Source organism: Dendrobates tinctorius, unplaced genomic scaffold (assembly GCF_039654945.1).
Source record: "Dendrobates tinctorius isolate UK_male_01 unplaced genomic scaffold, ASM3965494v1 ptg000022l, whole genome shotgun sequence".
Taxonomy (NCBI): Eukaryota; Metazoa; Chordata; class Amphibia; order Anura; family Dendrobatidae; genus Dendrobates; species Dendrobates tinctorius.
In genome coordinates this window covers 117320158-117338236 of record NW_027361690.1, presented here as the reverse complement: position 1 = coordinate 117338236, position 18079 = coordinate 117320158, and the positions used below count along the sequence as shown (strand labels likewise).

The 18079-nt window shown below is 42.9% G+C and overlaps 1 protein-coding gene across 1 annotated transcript in view; it reads left to right on the top strand.

Annotated features, from left to right (window-relative positions):
* The window catches only part of TGFA (transforming growth factor alpha), a 71031-nt gene that overhangs the window by 16213 nt on the left and 36739 nt on the right, over positions 1-18079 (top strand). The window contains exon 2 of the mRNA XM_073569092.1: positions 15462-15521. Coding sequence (XP_073425193.1) covers positions 15462-15521 — 60 coding nt within the window. The remainder of the gene's footprint in view (positions 1-15461; positions 15522-18079) is intronic.

The following is an 18079-nucleotide window of genomic DNA, read 5'->3' as shown; positions in this document are numbered from 1 at the left end:
TACAGACCTCTCCATTCTTTGAACGTGGGACAACTTGCAAAATCGGCAGTGTATGAAATATTTATTTTCCCCACTGTACTTATATTTTGCAGTAATCTTTTTCTTGGGTTAAATTATGTTCTTTTTCAGCTGCTTGTCTCTCTCTGGCTATATATACATTGCACAAACAATTGCAGCAATTAGAGGCTGTCAGCTCATTCCTCCTGCTGAGCTGGATGAGAATGTCTCACCTATCCTTCTGCATTCCTGTAATAGCAGAAGGGCAGTTTCTCACAGGTTTCTCTGTCCTGGAAGCACGTGGCTGGGAGGCGGTGAGGAAGACAATGTTTAGTGACTACTCCCCTCTTTGGGAATGAGAGCAGAAGGAGGTGTATCTGGCTTGAGTCACTGGTGGGAGTGGGCTGTCTGCCGATCCATGTCCAGGCTCCACACCTTACAGCACATCTATAATAACTCATCTCACGACGGTGACATCACAGGAGCTATACAAAGTAACCTGTTTAGTATTGAGCATAACAAGTACTCAAAGGTCAGTCTGCCCAGCAGAGACACACTGGAGTTACTGTATGCATGGCATTTATAGAGCCTTGGAGTTTTTGCAGTCTGGGGTGCATAGACCATGTAGACCACTCTATATGTGGACATGTTAAGGAGAACCTGTCAGCACGATTTTGTAATGTACAGTAAAGCTAGGGCTGTAATGGTGCTGTAATATAGATTAAATTGATACCTTTGAGGAAGAAATACACTTTGGGGTTCTTCTGTAATCACCATTTGAAACTTTCTGCTAATTAGATTTCAGTGCACAGGGGCCGGACTGTGCACTGGGTCTTCTCCTTGCCTGTGATTCCCTTGCCCCTCTGCTGCCTCCAGTTTGTGAATGACCGGCCTCCTCTGTTTAAAATCTCAGTGGTGGCCTGTCATTCACAGACCACAAGCAGCAGAGGGGCCGGGGAATCACAGGCAGAGAGGAGACCAAGTGCACAGTCTGGCCCCTGTGCACCTAAATCTAATTAGCAGAAAACTTCAAATAATAATTACAGAAGAACAACAAAGCAGATTTCTTGACCAAAGGTATCAATTTATTGTGTATTGCGGCACCATTACAGCCGTGTTTTTACATTACAAAATCGTGTTGACAGGTTCTCTTTAAATATTGCAAACATAAGACAAAGTATTAATTTACTGCTATAAAGTTGGGCATAGACATAAAACTATAATCAACCAAAATGCATTTGTTCAATCATCTGTCGGATCGTTTGTATGAGCGATCCGACTAACTATCATCATGTCAAACAAAGCGTATGTAATGATCTGCCATATTGGCAGCACGGTGGCTCAGTGGTTAGCCTTGCAGCGCTGGGGTCCTAGGTTCAAATCCCACCAAGGACAACACCTGCAAGGAGTTTGTATGTTCTTCCACTGGTTTGTGTGGGTTTCCTCCCACATTTCAAAGACATACTGTCACGCTCGCGCCTTGGCTGAATGGCGCGAGCCAGGGGGTTGTGGCCCCACTGTGCCACAAACCAGACTACCCTGGAAGGGGCGTGACTACGACAGCTATCTCGGTCTTCACTGGAGCCTCTGATGGTGAGGTCAGGCTTGTGCGGCAGGTAGTTGTTGGGTGCCACTCCAGGGTGGTGTCTGGCTGTGGCTGCTGATCCCACTCGGGACAAGTCACTTGGACAGGTGTGACTAACAGGCAGGCTGAGACACAGGGCAAGCAGGCACGGCTTGGTACACTGGCAGGCAGGCATGGCTTGGAGACACAGGGCAAGCAGGCACGGCTTGGAGACACAGGGCAAGCAGGCGGACACGGCTCGGAAAGGAACAAGTAGGGGCCTGTTCACACAGCAGGGGCAGGTATAGGTTTAGGCAGGAAGAAGCGGAGTATGTTGGGACAGGTTAGGAACTGAGCCGCAGGAGTGTGGTGTAGGCGGAGCCAAAGGAGTGCGGAGTAGACGGAGATGCAGTAGTGCAGAGGACACAAGGAAAGACACAGCAGAGAAGGAAGCCAAAGACAAGGAGACTGACAGACAGAGGTAAGACTGAGTTCAGACAGAGACACAGGGACAAGGACCAGGATATTCTGCCTTCTGGCAGGCGGACAGAGAAGTACTAGGCAAGGTACCAAGACACAGTAATACGCAATAAGAGCTTTCAGAGAAGGCAAGACATAGGACAGGGCCTGGCTAGCTCAGCAGCAAGGAGCTAACTGAGTTTAGACATTGCACAGGCAATGTTCCAGTGGATGGGGCAGGGTTAAATAGTCCAGGGCTCTAGGTAATTGGTCAGGGACCCATTAGCCAGGTGCACCCTGACTGTATAAGAACCAGAGAGTTCAGACGCCACCCCCCTATACACACAGTCAGGAAACATGGAGAGCAAGCAGGAAAACAAGAGGCATAGCGCATGGAGCTCAGGGCTGGCAACAGACAGAATTCACAGCATGGCTTGAAGCAGAAAGTAAGTTGGTGTGCGGGGAATGGGAGGCCATGCAGTGACGCCAGCAGGGTTGTTACACATACAGATAGGGAATTTAAGCCCCCGTTACACACTGCGATATCGCTAGCAATATCGCTGTAAAGTCACTGATTTTGTGACGTAGCAGCGATATCGCTACATGTGATACTTACCTCCGACCGGCTCCCCCACTGATTATCGCTGGTCGCGCGAGAAGGTCCTGGATCATTTCTCGTCGGGCGCTTCCTGCGGCGCTTCCTGTGGCGCCGACGAGCGACGCGTGAACACGGGCGGGAGGACGTCAGGATCGCCGCATCAGACAGGTAAGTAGCGACCCCCGTCCCCAGCGATGTCGCTGGTGAGATCTGCCTGTGTGGCAGCTCACTAGCGACCACTTAGCGATGCACCAGCGATCCATATCGTTGTCGGGATCGCTGGTGCATTGCTAAGTGTAATGGTACCCTTAGATTGTGAAGCCCCAATGGGGAGATCAATGATAATGAATGTAAAGCGCTGTGGAATGAGATAGCGCTATATAAGTAAAGCATAATAAATAATTATTCAGCCAGTCGTTCCATATATGTGTAGTTTGAGCTGACAATCACCAAAAAAATCAAAGCTGACAAATCACATTTTTGCCAAACAAGAGTCTACTGTCTACCATATTCTTTTTAAACCAATAGCCTAAATAGTAAAAATTGTGAATATCAGCCAACTATTATGTTATGTGAATGGGTCAGCTTTGTGCAACCACTTGCATCCTTTTAAAAATTGCACAGTATTTTCACCCTGGATGTTATGACAACATGCATGAGTATACTTTCATGTATGAATGTAAGCAGGGCTGCATTAAAGGGGTTGCCCATTACTGGAAGAACTTTTATTAGACCAGCTCTTGTAGCCTGCACTGAATTCCATGCTGTGCGGCTGGCATCAACACCCAGCAGTGACGTCAAGTGAGCACTGCAGCCTACCCGTAATTGCTGGTTGGCTATAGCGTTCATAGTTTGTCCAAATCAAGATTCAAGAAACACTTTATCTTCTACTTTGGTTAGACAAACTCTAATGGTCTCCATGTAACTAAGGAGATGTGGCATTATTACACCTAAGTATGGGACAGGTGGCTGCACATACACTAGTCTATGAGATTTATGGAGATTGACACTTGGATACACCCATTCAACTTTACGCTAGGGAGCACATGTATGTGTAACCATCTCTTGACCTTCTTTTCCTGAGGGGTGGAAGACCCAGTAGTGAACACAGTTGGTGTAATTATAAATGTTAGATCCATAGCAAACTTTTCAAAGGGTCCCTTGAATCAATTACAGGGTATCCCTTGTTATATATCACTGGTAGCTTGTAATGTGTGAAATGAGAGCGCCAACATAATTGTGTTTGGTCAAAGTGAAGACTCTTTTGCGCCTTTGGACCATTGGTTCTTCCAGTCTAGTTATGATTGTAACAGTTGGATCCAAAAGACTGGAGTGGACATTGACGTTGAGTCGTTAAGGTCTCATAGTACCCCTACTTGGTGGATGGCTGGGGCAAATATCATGTGCTTTAACTGTAATACGACCCTGAGGACAGCAGGTTCTGACATCATTATAGGTGCCATGGACAACAGGATGTAAGTTGACCAGCTGTCATAAAGGGCCAAACGAATGGACTTTTTTGACCACTCATCTGGATTTCAAGAATGTTGCAATTAACTAAGGCAGATTATGATACTGTCCCTTTTATATGCATGTACTATTTCTGATATCCCAACAGGACCGAACCTGCTATATGGGCAATGGTGTAATATAATATCGTCATCGGACCTAATGTCTTCAGGTCCATAGTCTTGACAGCCAAAGGAGATCTTTACTATTGACACTAATGTCCATGACAACCTGAAGACAAAGTTTTTTTCATTCCAATTCATTGTAATCCACCAACACCACCACCATTGTGGTAAAGTTTCACATTTCCAGAAATGGCAGACAAATTCTTATTTGGACGACGGCATTCCATCTAGTATATATTGTATATATTATATTATTTATAGTAGTGTAATATACTGTAGTTTTTTTCTTAATTGCACATCTTATGATTCTACACGTGATTCCTGCCAAATAATTGCTACCTTTGAAGGCATCTGATCTGACACTCTGGAATGTTATCTGTCAAGCTTGTTAGACAGAATTTCATACCTGTAAATTATTAGCCGCTGTTTTGCCGTCACTCATCTTGTGAATACATGGCCTGGAATTCAATGGGAAAATTGCCTGCAAATAATATTAGAGATGATATGGCTGGAATGAGTCCAGAGTAAACCAGATGAGAGGATGGCAATTAAGCAGGTTTCCAAAATTGCAGATGATTTTCTTGCATAAAAGTAATAATTACATCTTTGAGACTGCCAGGCGAGAGCTTGTTGGACCTGGGATGTGTGGGAAATACTGGGCAAGGTGCCATGAAAAGTGTAGCCTGCACTAATAAAAGAGCCATTATACATGAGTCCATTGTCCACTGACTTGGTACTCATCAAAATATTAACATTTGACTCTAGACAAACAAGATTAAGCCATTTGTATGGGTTTTTATTTATTTATTTAACTCATTTATATAGCGCCATTAATTCCACAGGGCTTTAAGGCCCCGTTACACATAACGATGTCCCAGCGATCCCACCAACGATCCGACATGATGAGATCGCTGAGACATCGTTAGGCTGATCGCTGGTGAGCTGTCACAAGACAGCACCCCCATCGATCAGGACCAGTGACGCTGGTAAACAAGGTAAACAGCGGGTATCCAGGAGTCACGCAGCTCTTAGATACCCAATGTTTACATTAGAAACCAGCGTGTCCTGGATACCCGATGTTTACATTAGAAACCAGCGTCGCTGATCGCTGGTCTCTCGCTGCCACACGCAGCGATGCGCGCTGGCCAGCGGGAGACCAGCGATCGAAAAACGGCCCAGGCCGATGCTGCACGATAACCGGCAGGGGGGGCTGGTCGCTGATCCTTTACAAACATTATTGGCACTGTCCCCGATGGGGCTCAAAATCTAAATTCCATATCAGTATGTCTTTGGAATGTGGGAGGAAACCGGAGTACCCGGAGGAAACCCAGGACCCCATCACTGCAAGGCTGCATTGCTAACCACTGAGCCACCATGCTGCCCTGCTAACAGGAGGAACCAAGAAAATGCTATACTTGTCCTTTATAACTCAGACAAACACAGAAGAGGGGGGCCTCATAACAAATATAAAACTCGGCCCGTCATTTTACAGATGATTTTTTCCATCCAGGACAGAATGGTGTTATGTCTATTACTTTCTTTATCCTCTTTCCAAGAGCATTATGCTAATTCCACACCCCTTTGTTTGCAAAGACTGCAGTTCTTCAGGGGCAGGGCTGCACAAGTTTACACTATATAAAAACAAAAGGGATTCAACCTAATCAAAATTAGGCCTCCTTCCTCCAAAGGCTGCATTGCCTATTTCTATGGCACACATAACATTGTACTCCGATAATACTAAAAGGTAGTAACCAGGTCAATATTCGGGAAACGAGTGTTTTTATGTGTAAAGTGTCCGAGAGTGGTAGTCGCAACTGAGCTAATGTCCCGTCACGCTCGGGCACTTTACCGGAAAATATTGTGGGTCCTGGCTGGGTGTTGATATTGGTGTTGTGTGGGCCTTGTGCCCGTACAGGCTGCCTTTAGCCTATAATATTGGTTGTCCAGGACCATGACTTCCACAGATCAATGAAGAAGATAAACATAGGAACTTTACTTAAGGGTTATGTACAGTACAAGGAATGTCATGTACACAGTCTTCAGCACATTTCATTCACAAAGAGAAACCTTTTCACAGACATTGCTTCCTTCCACTGTTCTCTACTCCAGGGCCAATATAGCACATTGTTTTGCCCTACTTTGTCATAGCCAAACTTGTCGCCACAGTACAGGTCAGCGAGTTTCTCTACACCCGCTCAGTGGCTCCACATCATATCACTATGGACGCCCTGGATCCACCGCTCTGGATCCTCAGGGGATGACAAACATCCCCTGAGGAAGAAATAGTCCTTACTTCGAAACGCGTTAGGAATAAATGATTAATCTTTCACCATAATTGGGATTCTGTATTTTGGCGAGCAGCGCATGGAAGTCCACAAATTAGTTCCATAAGAATTAATGGGAGACTGAACACATTTCGAACACAACGTGTGTTCATAAACTCAGTTTCATCAATCAGTTGGATCTCTTCTTCTACAAGTGATTACCCCAGCGTCTGGCAGAGACGCGATCCTGTGCTTCTTTTCGAGTTCACAAGGAACCAACCAAGGGTGAGCTGAAACAAACCCCTTTTTTTCTCAAAGTTTCTCATGACACATCATACTATCCAAGGGCCCCTTTAGGATGGAAGGCCACTCTCTCTCTTCTGTCAGTTCTCCTCTCTTTCTAGTTGTGGATGACCCTTTTGTGCTCCAAATTTTCACTGCCTCTATTCAAGAAGTAATCTGCATTCCCTGGCACCAGTCCCTCGCACTGTGGGCTATTCCCAAACATTAACGGTATCATAACTTTCCCTGTTTCTGCCAGTTACGTGTGGCTGGGCAGACTATAGTTTCATATTAACAATATAAAACGTATCTATACACAAAGTCTTTTACACTTATAATGTTTATCCTATACTATCACATCCTGTACGGTACATTGCTTACATTGCTACATACATTACAGAGGCAAACATCTTACACTTCACATGACACAATTGGTACACAAGAAGCAGGACATTATTCAGATTAACATCACATTATACACAGCACTAATGTCATCAAGGGGGAGCAGGGTATAACCTTGTATGCAACCCCCCTTCTAATGTACAGCACCATGGAATTAATGGCGCTATATAAATAAATAATAATAATACGTCCATCTCGTTACGTATAAATGCTTGTTATCGACTATCGTTCTGTCTATATAAGCCGGCATATACCCATCGGACAAGCACAATGGTTGCTCATTGGATGAGATGATTTTAAAGCAGGCTTAAAAATCATTGCTCTCAAAAGCATGGTTTTTCGGTGTGCATAAAAGTGTCTTCTGGTTTACACAGACCGGTGATCGGTTTGCATATAGCTGATTGGCAGCCATTTAATGAGATTGTGCAGTTCAAACCCAGCATAAGATTGAATTTAGATGGAGTTTATTAATTGTGTGCAGCAGTTATATATTCACTTTTATAAAAATAGGATAGTGGGGTCTTAGTAAATGCAAATATAATATGTCTGGATTTTACTGTTCAGAAGAACTTGGATTGCTCGAAATACTAAAGTCCCACTCCTATATTAGCCGCATAGCAGTTGCCCCTACCAACTGGCTATAGTCCATAGAAAACAGCCCAACAAGTTGTTTTTCTTTATAATTTATCCAAAAATATTTCATGCATTATATATATATATATATATATATATATATATATATATATGCACAAGTAATAGAAATACTGTAACTTTGCAGTATATTCACCACTGTTAACAAATCTTTGAGACTACGGTACGGGCTTGAGAAAGCTTCAAACTTGCAGACAGATCCTGGGTGTGGGTGATCCTTGTGCAGACTCGCACTTCCATACATTGAGCTGGATAGCAGGGTTACTGACCGGCGATGAGGGAAACACACCTGCGGCGACGTTTCGGGGGACTTCCAGATCGCACTCAGACCGGTGTTATTCTATGCGGCCGGGCACATGTCTGATTTTTCCCTCGGACTGAGCGAGTCTGAAGAAAAAAATTGCAGCATACCCAAGTTGAATTATCGGATCACATTCGGCCATGCAAGTCATGGACAACATCCAAAAGAGAAAAAGTCCGGCGAATGGCATATGTTGCTAAAAAAAAACTTTAGTCCATACAAATAAATAAATACCAACATAATGCAACCAGTCCTATGACACACTAGTGGGAAAAGTACGATCAACGCGTTTCGACTTTCATCTCATTCAGATCATTCGGATGACAGAAGGATACGATCATGTGACCCTAGCCTAAGGCGGTTACAATTATGGGGCCGTAATTATAAATGATCTAGTCTCCTTCATCTGTGTTATTATAAGGTTACTTCTTTTAGAGTAATATCATTATTATTAGGAAATTGATCCCTTAGACATCAGTTTATGGTAAAACAGTATAATTGTAAAATGATGATTTATTATTTATTATTATAGCGCCATTTATTCCATGGCGCTTTACGTGTGAGAAGGGGTATACATAATAAAAACAAGTACCGTAATCTTAACAATACATGTCACGATTGGTGGTACAGCATGAGAGAGGACCCTGCCCGCGAGGGCTCACAATCTACAAGGGATGGGTGAGGATACAGTAGGCGAGAGTAGAGCTGGTCTTGCAGCGGTATGTTGGATCGGTGGTTACTGCAGGTTGTAGGCTTGTCGGAAGAGGTAGGTCTTCAGGTTCTTTTTGAAAGTTTCCATGGTAGGCGAGAGCCTGATATGTTGTGGTAGAGAGTTCCAGATTAGGGGGGATGTGCAGGAGAAATCAAGTGAATGCTAGGGCAGCACGGTGGCTCAGTGGTTAGCCAATGGGTCCTGGGTTCAAATCCGACCAAGGACAACATCTGCAAGGAGTTTGTATGTTCTCCTCGTGTTTGCGTGGGTTTCCTCCAGGTACTCCGGTTTCCTCCCACATTCCAAAGACATACTGATAGGGAATTTAGATTGTGAGCCCCATCGGGGACAGTGATGATAATGTGTGCAAGCTGTAAAGCGCTGCGGAATATGTTAGCGCTATATAAAAATAAAGATTATTATTATTAATGCTAGCAGCAAAGATAAGAAGAGTCTGTGTGGAAAGTTGGGTGACGTACCAAGTGAATGTTAAATCTGTTTACTATTCATTCAGTGTTGCATTGCAGTTTCTTGGATTCTCAGTCTATTTGAGCATGTCCATTTCTGAGTGTATTATTATAGTCTAGCAGGATATTTGAGAAATAATTACCCATAAGAAATGGACTCTTGTGACAAGTGGTTGGATCCAAAATGAGTTTGGAATGGGATTGTTGTCTGCTAGACCTTGGTTGACCATTGCATCAGGGATTTGGACCAACTGAGGATCTCCTTGTATTCTGGTGTGACAATAGACTCTCTAAAGGATCCTAATAAGTTGGAAGACTATAAGGACAAGTCCAGCACTTGGCATTCTCTGACAGTCCCAGAAATAATGAATGGAGAGTAGCACATATGTGCGACCATGCTGATTCATACAGTACAGAGGTCAGGGAAAATTATTATTATTATTATTATTATTATTATTATGCATTTATATAGCGCCATTTATTCCATGGCGCTTTACATGTGAAAAGGGGAAATATAGACAAGTATAATAAACATGTGTAAGACAAGGGACACACAAGTTCATAAGGAGAGGGGACCCTGCCGTGAGGGCTCACAGTCTACAGGGATGGGTGAGGATACAGTAGGAGAGGGTAGAGCGGGTCGTGCGGTGGTTCAGTAGACCGAGGATCATTGCAGGCTGTAGGCTTGTCGGAACAGGTGGGTCTTCAGGTTCTTCTTGAAGGTTTCCGTTGATGGTGAGAGTCTAATGTGTTGCAGCAGAGAGTTCCAGAGTATGGGGGAAGCACGGGAGAAGTCTTGAATGCGGTTGTGGGAAGAAGAGATAAGGGGGGAGTAGAGAAGGAGATCTTGAGATGATCGAAGGTTGCGTGCGGGTAGGTACCTAGAGACCATGTCACAGATGTATGGAGGAGACAGGTTGTGGATGGCTTTGTATGTCATGGTTAGGGTTTGGAGTTGGAGCCTCTGGGCAATAGGAAGCCAGTGAAGGGTCTGGCATGGGGGGGAGGCTGGGGAATAGCGGGGAGACAGGTGGATTAGTCGGGCAGCAGAGTGTAGGATGGACTGGAGCCAGAGTGCTAGAGGGGAGGCCAAAGAGTAGGAGGTTGCAGTAGTCGAGGCGGGAGATGATAAGAGCGTGCACTAGTGTTTTTGTGGTTTCGTGGATGAGGAATGAGCAGATCCGGGAAATATTTTTGAGTTTGAGGCAGCAGGAGGAGGCGAGGGCTCCTGGGGACGAATGGGAGTTCCAGTGCCCTAGCAATGACATAATATTAACTATCATATGAATATGTAATAAACACTGGCCGACTCAGAAAAAAAAGGGTCCTGTGCAAGAACAGTATATGGGCCCTTTACATTCTAATAGCTCATCATAATGCACAATCCCACCTGCTTTGGGGTGGAAATTGGCTCTCTTACCTCTTGGGCCCCAGGTTGTACCAATGATATGTCTACCCCTGATGATAAATGTCTTTTGGAGGAGTAACCCCTGTAGCACCCTTAAGGCACCCCCCCACCCATACACATTATATAAAAGTCTGAGGATCCAACAGATTTTAGCAGGATCAATCTTTATGGAGGTCTATCGACTCTCCCAGATAGAGTACGAACGTGAGTGCCACTGAGAATATAATGCTCATGTGGACCCATTATGTAGTAATATGTACGATCTGACATGGCTTTAAAACTGGTTTCTAAGCTATGTCATTTAATGGAGTTCTTCTGAGAATTGCAGCTTTAAAAGTGACCGTACTTTTAACGAGCAAGTAATGACTTACCATTACATGTAAAGCAGCTCACTCATCAGCTATATGGCTAAAAAAAGATGGATCCTTCCCTCCCTATTAAGGAGTTAAATAATAACACCTAAATGTGATCTGACATCTGTTCGTGAATTGTACGCAGCTAACTGCATAGATCTTGCACTCAAAACTCATCCGTCAGGACGAGGCTTTGCTTAGAAAACTGGCACAAGCCAGGTCCAACCACTTCAAAGGCCAGGACCAGAAGCCCTGAGCGACTTCTCTAGCAGTTACATACAGCAGAAGTAAATCAGAAGCTTTCTCCTCTTCATGTTTAGTTTGGCGAATAGTGGTAGTGTAATTAGCCTACGGAGACTGGAAGAAAAATGATTGCTGCGTGGAATAACCTGAATGTAAAATGCATCCAGTAAAGGACATGTTCACTTTGAAGGAGATGGTTGGCAAGACTTTAGGGAGGTTTCCTAGACAAAATCTATGAAGCTCTATGTCCATTAGGTAAAGCGCTTTGATATTTTTTTAGTAGGGTTTAAGGCAATCGAAAAATTTAAGGATTGCTATATTGATGATCAATTTTTAGGATCTGTTATCAATATCAGATTGGTGGGGGTCCAACACCCAGGACATTGTGTAGTGGTCATTATTACATATTGATCTCAGCCCCTATTACCTGTTTTTGGCTTTGTTCAACGCTTACATCCAGACTGTAAGACTCATCGTTGGGGGTGACAGGTGTTGGACCTCAACTCATCTGATTTTGATGACCAATCCATTATAGGTCATCAATATCTGAAGCCTGGAAAACGTTTTTAACTCTTCACAATTGTACTGAATTATAACCTTGAAAATAACATAAGTATCTAATTGTGTGGTTGGAGAAAGGCTCAATTTGATTAAGTGACTGTTTTGAATAGTAAAATACAATAAATATATAAAAGGGGATTTTACTTTCAAGAAAGTGGACCCCAAATGCCTTAGAATACCTAAAATAGTAAGCAAAGCAGATACTCATCCTCCCCATGTTCACCCCGGCCCCCCACCACTGCCCTGATGTCGGTATTTTGGATGCAGCGGTGATATCACATCAACAGCATGCATCACCACCACTGTAGCCACTCACTGAGAATCATAGAACCATAGAATGTTAGGGTTGGAAGGCACCTCCAGGGTCATCGTGTCCAACCCCCTGCTCAAATCTGGATTCACTAAACCATCTCAGACAGATGTCTGTCCAGCCTTGGCACAGCTCAGCATCTGTGCCGAAGTAGATGGAACGAGCCACTGACCTTAGTGATTGGCTACAGTGCTGGAACACACTGTTGACATGATGTCACCACTGCAGCCAAAACTCCCGAAACTTGAGTAGCGGCAGTGAGCTGGGGATTGAATTTGGGTAGGGTGAGTACCTGCTTTTTTTTCGTTATTTGACATATTTTAAACCTATTTTTTGAATAAAGAAATTTCTTTTAAGTGAACCTGTCATGTAGAAAATGGTAGCCAATCTTCCTGCAGTTTCTTATAAAACAATAGAAGCTGAGCAGATCCATATATATAGTTTTGTGGGTGGTCCTAATCAATGGCTGACACATATTTGTGTAAGCATAAAGAGTTAGCTGTCCATCACTGAATAGGACCACCCACTGGACTCTTAAGCTCAGAGAGGGTAGGGATCCAAATCAATAGATTCAAAGTTATACTGAATATTTTCCATCAAAAAATTATATATTTATGTTTAAAAGTTTTCCACTTGTCCCTTCAGCCCAAATGGTCCAATACCCGTTTCACTCCAATATAACAAGAGCTTTAAGAATTAATACATTACAACTGGAAAATGTACCTTTAGTCAATAAACTTGAAAAAAAAAACATGCTCTACCATGAAATTTGCATATGATCCAACTGCAGCCAGCTGTGACCAGGTTAAAGGGTTAAATCCAGTGTTGAAAATGGGATTAAATTGCTAGCTGGGAATTTTCTTTTCCTTAAGGGGAAACATCCAAATAGATTTCTTGGCTCCAGATCAAACTGTTGCCGTTTATTGTCTAGAAGCTTTAGGTTGGTACGCAAAAAAAAAAAAAAAAAATTGGGGATTGTCCTCACCTGACTTCCCACACTCAGACAGTAGGAAATATAATTATGTTTAATGAGTTTTCCAAAATAAGATTTTGTCTTTGGTCTGCAGGATAATAGACAAGAAGCTATACCGGAGATGCTAATAAATTCTTTTATAATAATAATAAATGATTATTTTGGTATACATCAGTTGTAGGACGTATTGTTGGCCAACCTACCACGCGAACAGGCAGCCATTATCTGCAATAACAGCTAATATTGCCACTGTCAAACCCAATTTATTGGCAAAGAATACTTGAGGGACCACACCGTGAATCACAGTTTTACAGAAATTTTCACCTTCTTAGAGGCAATATTTTCCCCCACACATACTGACTGCCGCCAAGCCCAATTTATTTGCTAAATCTAATCGATGGGCTTCACAATGACAGTGAGAAGACAGTGACTTTATTATTATGCTGTTTTCTTTCATTTATTTTAAAAATAATATAGAAATTCAAGTGCTGGGCTGGTCAAAATATGGTTGTGATAACTGGTTGACATCTTTTGTTAGTGCAAATAGTCCAAGAATGTCCATAGGGTGGTGTGATTAGGGTGATCCTTGCTTGCTAGAATGGTTTCTTGTCAATAGGCTTTTCACAAAGAGTCCCTCTGATGGGGCTCCCACCAATCATCTGTAATCCTACATGGCAGGGAATAATTAATTTCCCGGTAGCGCCTCCACAGGGAAAAATAAAGCACTACGCAGAGCATGTTCAAATAATTGAGTTGCCTGTGTAATGCAGCTTAGGACAGGTCATCAAGTCAAGAGACACTATTTGTAACCTCTCGTCTCTGGTAAAGACGTGGAATTTTGACCGATGAACATCTCTCCCCTTGCAATAACTAAGAATTCCCTAATAGACTACTAGATAATATATATGGATGGATGATAGATAGATAGATAGATAGATAGATAGATAGATATGTAGATAGATAGATAGATTTGGTCTAATTTGGGCGATCCTTGCTTGCTAGAAGGGTTTTTTGTCAATAGGCAGTTCACAAAGAGTCCCTCTGATGGGGCTCCCATCAATATGATCTTCATCAGACTTTTCTAACAAGAGTGAGTTCCTTCAAAAAGTTAGACAATATGACTTGATAGTAGGATAAGAGAAAAAACAAAAACATCATCCTGACATAGACAGGAAAACCGATATAATGTGATGCACTTTAAGACCCTAGAGAAGGCTTGCAGCACTAGGTCGTAGGGCAGATCCAAAGACTATGTGGAGCCATCTCCCATGCATCTCAGGCTTCAAGTAGAGTGCGATGGTTGGCTGGCAGTGCAAATTACTCAGTGCTGTCTGCCTGTCCTACCATTGTAAATAATATTCTATCAATGACTATGAGCCCCCCGGAAATCACTGCTTACTCTACTAGCTGTAACCAATGGATAGCAGCACATAGTTCACAGCATTTCTATAGCGCTGATACTGAAATCTTGGACACGTCAGGGTTTGTTGCAAAAAGTGAAGAACTGTCTTGAAATCATCAGTAAGTATTCGATTTTGCCGTAATTTTTGGCATAAGTTGCTCCTTTTTAACGCAAATGAATGTAGTCAAATTTCTTTCTGATTTGCCTCAAAAAGACCAGCGTCTAGGTGTGCAACCTATCTAGGTGTGCGTCCACCTAGACAGTCTTCTATGGTGTCTAGAAATGGGGTAGTGGTTTTGGAGAATCTAAAAAGGCATCAGATTTTGTATTGGCCAGTGCCGGTTTTATGGTCTGTATTACTGGCTGGTAGTAAGCCAATAAAAAGTTTGCACAGGTGTCTAATTTCATGCCAGATTGACCAACTGTATCACACAGTGAGCGCCATTGTGACACGTTGGGGGCACTTGTTATATTGTTTTCCTTTTGAACCCTGTTAGTAAATGTGGGCAAATGTCTTCATGTGTAAATAATGTCACCTTTTGGGCAAAACTGTAAGCTTTATTTCTTTTTATTGGTACTTGTGCAGCACTGGTCACAGAATGGCCAGAATGGGACACTGATGCTCTCACTCATGCCTTTCTGAATTTATTCAAGTTTTAGGGATTTTTTTTTTGGGGGGGGACTAAAGAGAAAATCTGATGTTGGTCAAATTACCCCATGTGATTTTTACTAATAATTGTCATTGTTGTAAAGTAACTGGTGCCAACAGGTTCTGTACACCTCTTACTATAGTCCAAAAGGTTTTGGGATAGATTGTCTGAATGCGAATATATTAGATGGTTCGTGCTCATATTAATAGAGTTTTGTTTTGTTTTTATAGGTATTCTTTTAGCTGCTTGCCATGCATTGGAAAACACAACAGAAGCAATCACAGTTAGTGGTAAGTAACCTTCATATAATTAGGCTTGTACACTTTTATACTTTCTATGTTTTATATCAAGCCAACACGTACTAAAGAGCCAGACTATGTGGCTGCTATGGCGCCCCCAAAGAGAAGGGACCCAGCATAGATTGGTCAAGTCCCTGTGATACTAGGTGGAGACAGACTGTGTAAGACTTCACCTTTCCGGGGGAACTATTCCTACAGCAAAAAGAGAGTCGTGGACTGAAAACGGACACTAGGTCCTTCCGTCCCTAGAAGCTAAGCTTGGGACCCTTATTTTACTATGTGGAGCCATGTGGCTCACTGATGAACTGGGTCATAGGAGGCTTGTAATAGCCATATTAAATTAATGTGAGGCTTGAGTCTCTCCGCATAATTTTGCAAATAACATACCTGTTAAATGGGGTATTCCCACCCTGAACAAATGTAGAACATTCATCTGTGGGACCTGCACCTATATGTGGAAAATGAGATTCCGACAAGCCCTGAGCTGGCCTACGGATATGCCATAAATGCCATAAATGCCCTAGGTGAGAAGCTAGCTAGTCACAGGTTCAAGAAAAATCTATGAGAAGCCATTTCATCTAGATCATAGTCCTCATATGTAACATGTCCTTTCATTTCCGTAACAATAGGAAACATATTATATATCCTCCCCCTCTATATAGTCATCTACCAGTCATCCTTTATATGTACCTTTTAGGGCTCGTGCACATGACCATTTGAATCTGACAAGTGCTGTCTGTGGTTTTGACAGATAGCACTCATACCCATGTTATTCCATAGGGACGTGCACATGTCTGAATTTTTCTTCTGACCAAGTGGTCCGAGTACAAAAATTGCAGCATGCACGATTTGACTCCAATCGGATGGCCCTTGCTCATTCATATCAATGGTTCCGTGAAAAAAATCTGTCTGTACTTGGATGACTGACATAATGGAGACGGTGGAGAAACCTTTTTTTCTCTCTACTTCCAAGAAAATCGGATCACACTCTGATCAGAGTTTGATTAGGATAAATGAACAGATTTTCTCGGATGCAGAGAAAACGGTGGTGTGACCCTGGCCTTAGGGGTCTTATCAGGAAATACCCTGCATGTAGAATAGACAAGAATTCCCTGACCTGTGGCCTGGCTATAAATAGTGCAGTAACACCTAGCTTTCACCTGTCAATATGTAGACATTGGTATTTTATCTGATTTCTCTAGAACATTGAGATCTCTATTCTACTGTTCAAGACTGCACAGCATGGGGCAAGTACTGTAACCCTAGATCTACATATATTCAGTGTGACCGTGTAGCAGTATATATCAAAAATCAATATCCTCCATCTGATGGCTTGGTGGCTATGGCCACCGTGCCAGGACAAGAGCAAGAAGAACCTGTTTCATTGTATATGGTAGAAATATCACATAGAAATACCAAAAAGTGGGCAAACCTTTAAATGGGTTGTCTGGGATAGGCAAAAAAATTGTCAATGGGGCAGAAATGTGATATAATCACTCCTAAGTCCTAACCTGTTAAATTCTCTAGTGCTCCAGAGATGCTGCTTCGGTGCTCCCCCATCAGCCTTTGATTATTCTGCCTTTAAAGGGAATCTGTCACCCCATTTTTGGCCTATAAGATGCGGCCACAGCCATCAGGGGCTTATCTACAGAATTCTGTAATTCTGTAGATAAGCCCCAGATGTAACCTGTAAAAGGAGAAAAATTAGTTTTATTATACTCAACCGGGGATCCGGTCTGGTCCGATGGGTGTCGCTGTCCAGTCCAGCACCTCCCATCTTCTAGAGATGACGTCCTTCCTACTTCTGCCGCGGCTCCTGCGCAGGCGTATTTTATCTGCCCTGTTGAGAGCAGAGTAACGTACTGCAGTGCGCAGGCACTAGACCTCTCTGACCTTCTGAGCCGCGGCAGAAGTAAGAAGGAGGACGTCATCTCTAGAAGATGGGAGGCGCCGGACCGGACCGTGACACCCACCGCACCCGCCCCCCAGTGAGTATAATCTAACTTGTTTTTCTTCTCTTTCAGGTTACATCGGGGGCTTATCTACAGCATTACTGAATGCTGTAGATAAGCCCCTGATGGCGGTGGTCGCAGCTTATAGGCCAAAAATGGGGTGACAGATTCCCTTTAAAGTACATCCATTATCCAGGTTATACATGTAATTTACATACATTGATTGAGCTAGTTTTGTAGCTACCTGGCTTTCGTTATCTCATACTGGTCATTAGGATTAACATTTATTTCATAGCAGCATTCACAATTTTGTGGGCTTCAGAGCTAAAAACTTTCAGCATTCTCCAAAAACTATTCAGACTTATTTTTCGGAGGTTTTCAATTTCATTAGTGTCATTTTCAAACCAGACGCTGTCTAGTAATCTACATCATGCAATCAAATGTGTCTGTCATCCAATTTGTACACTGTTTTCCAAGAACAAGCAGAAGTATGAATGCAGCTCTAGGCTATAATACTGTCTGTATGTTAGGATGAGTACATACTGTATATAATACAAAACGCAAGGTAAGAAGATACTCAACCTTCTCTTTAGATTG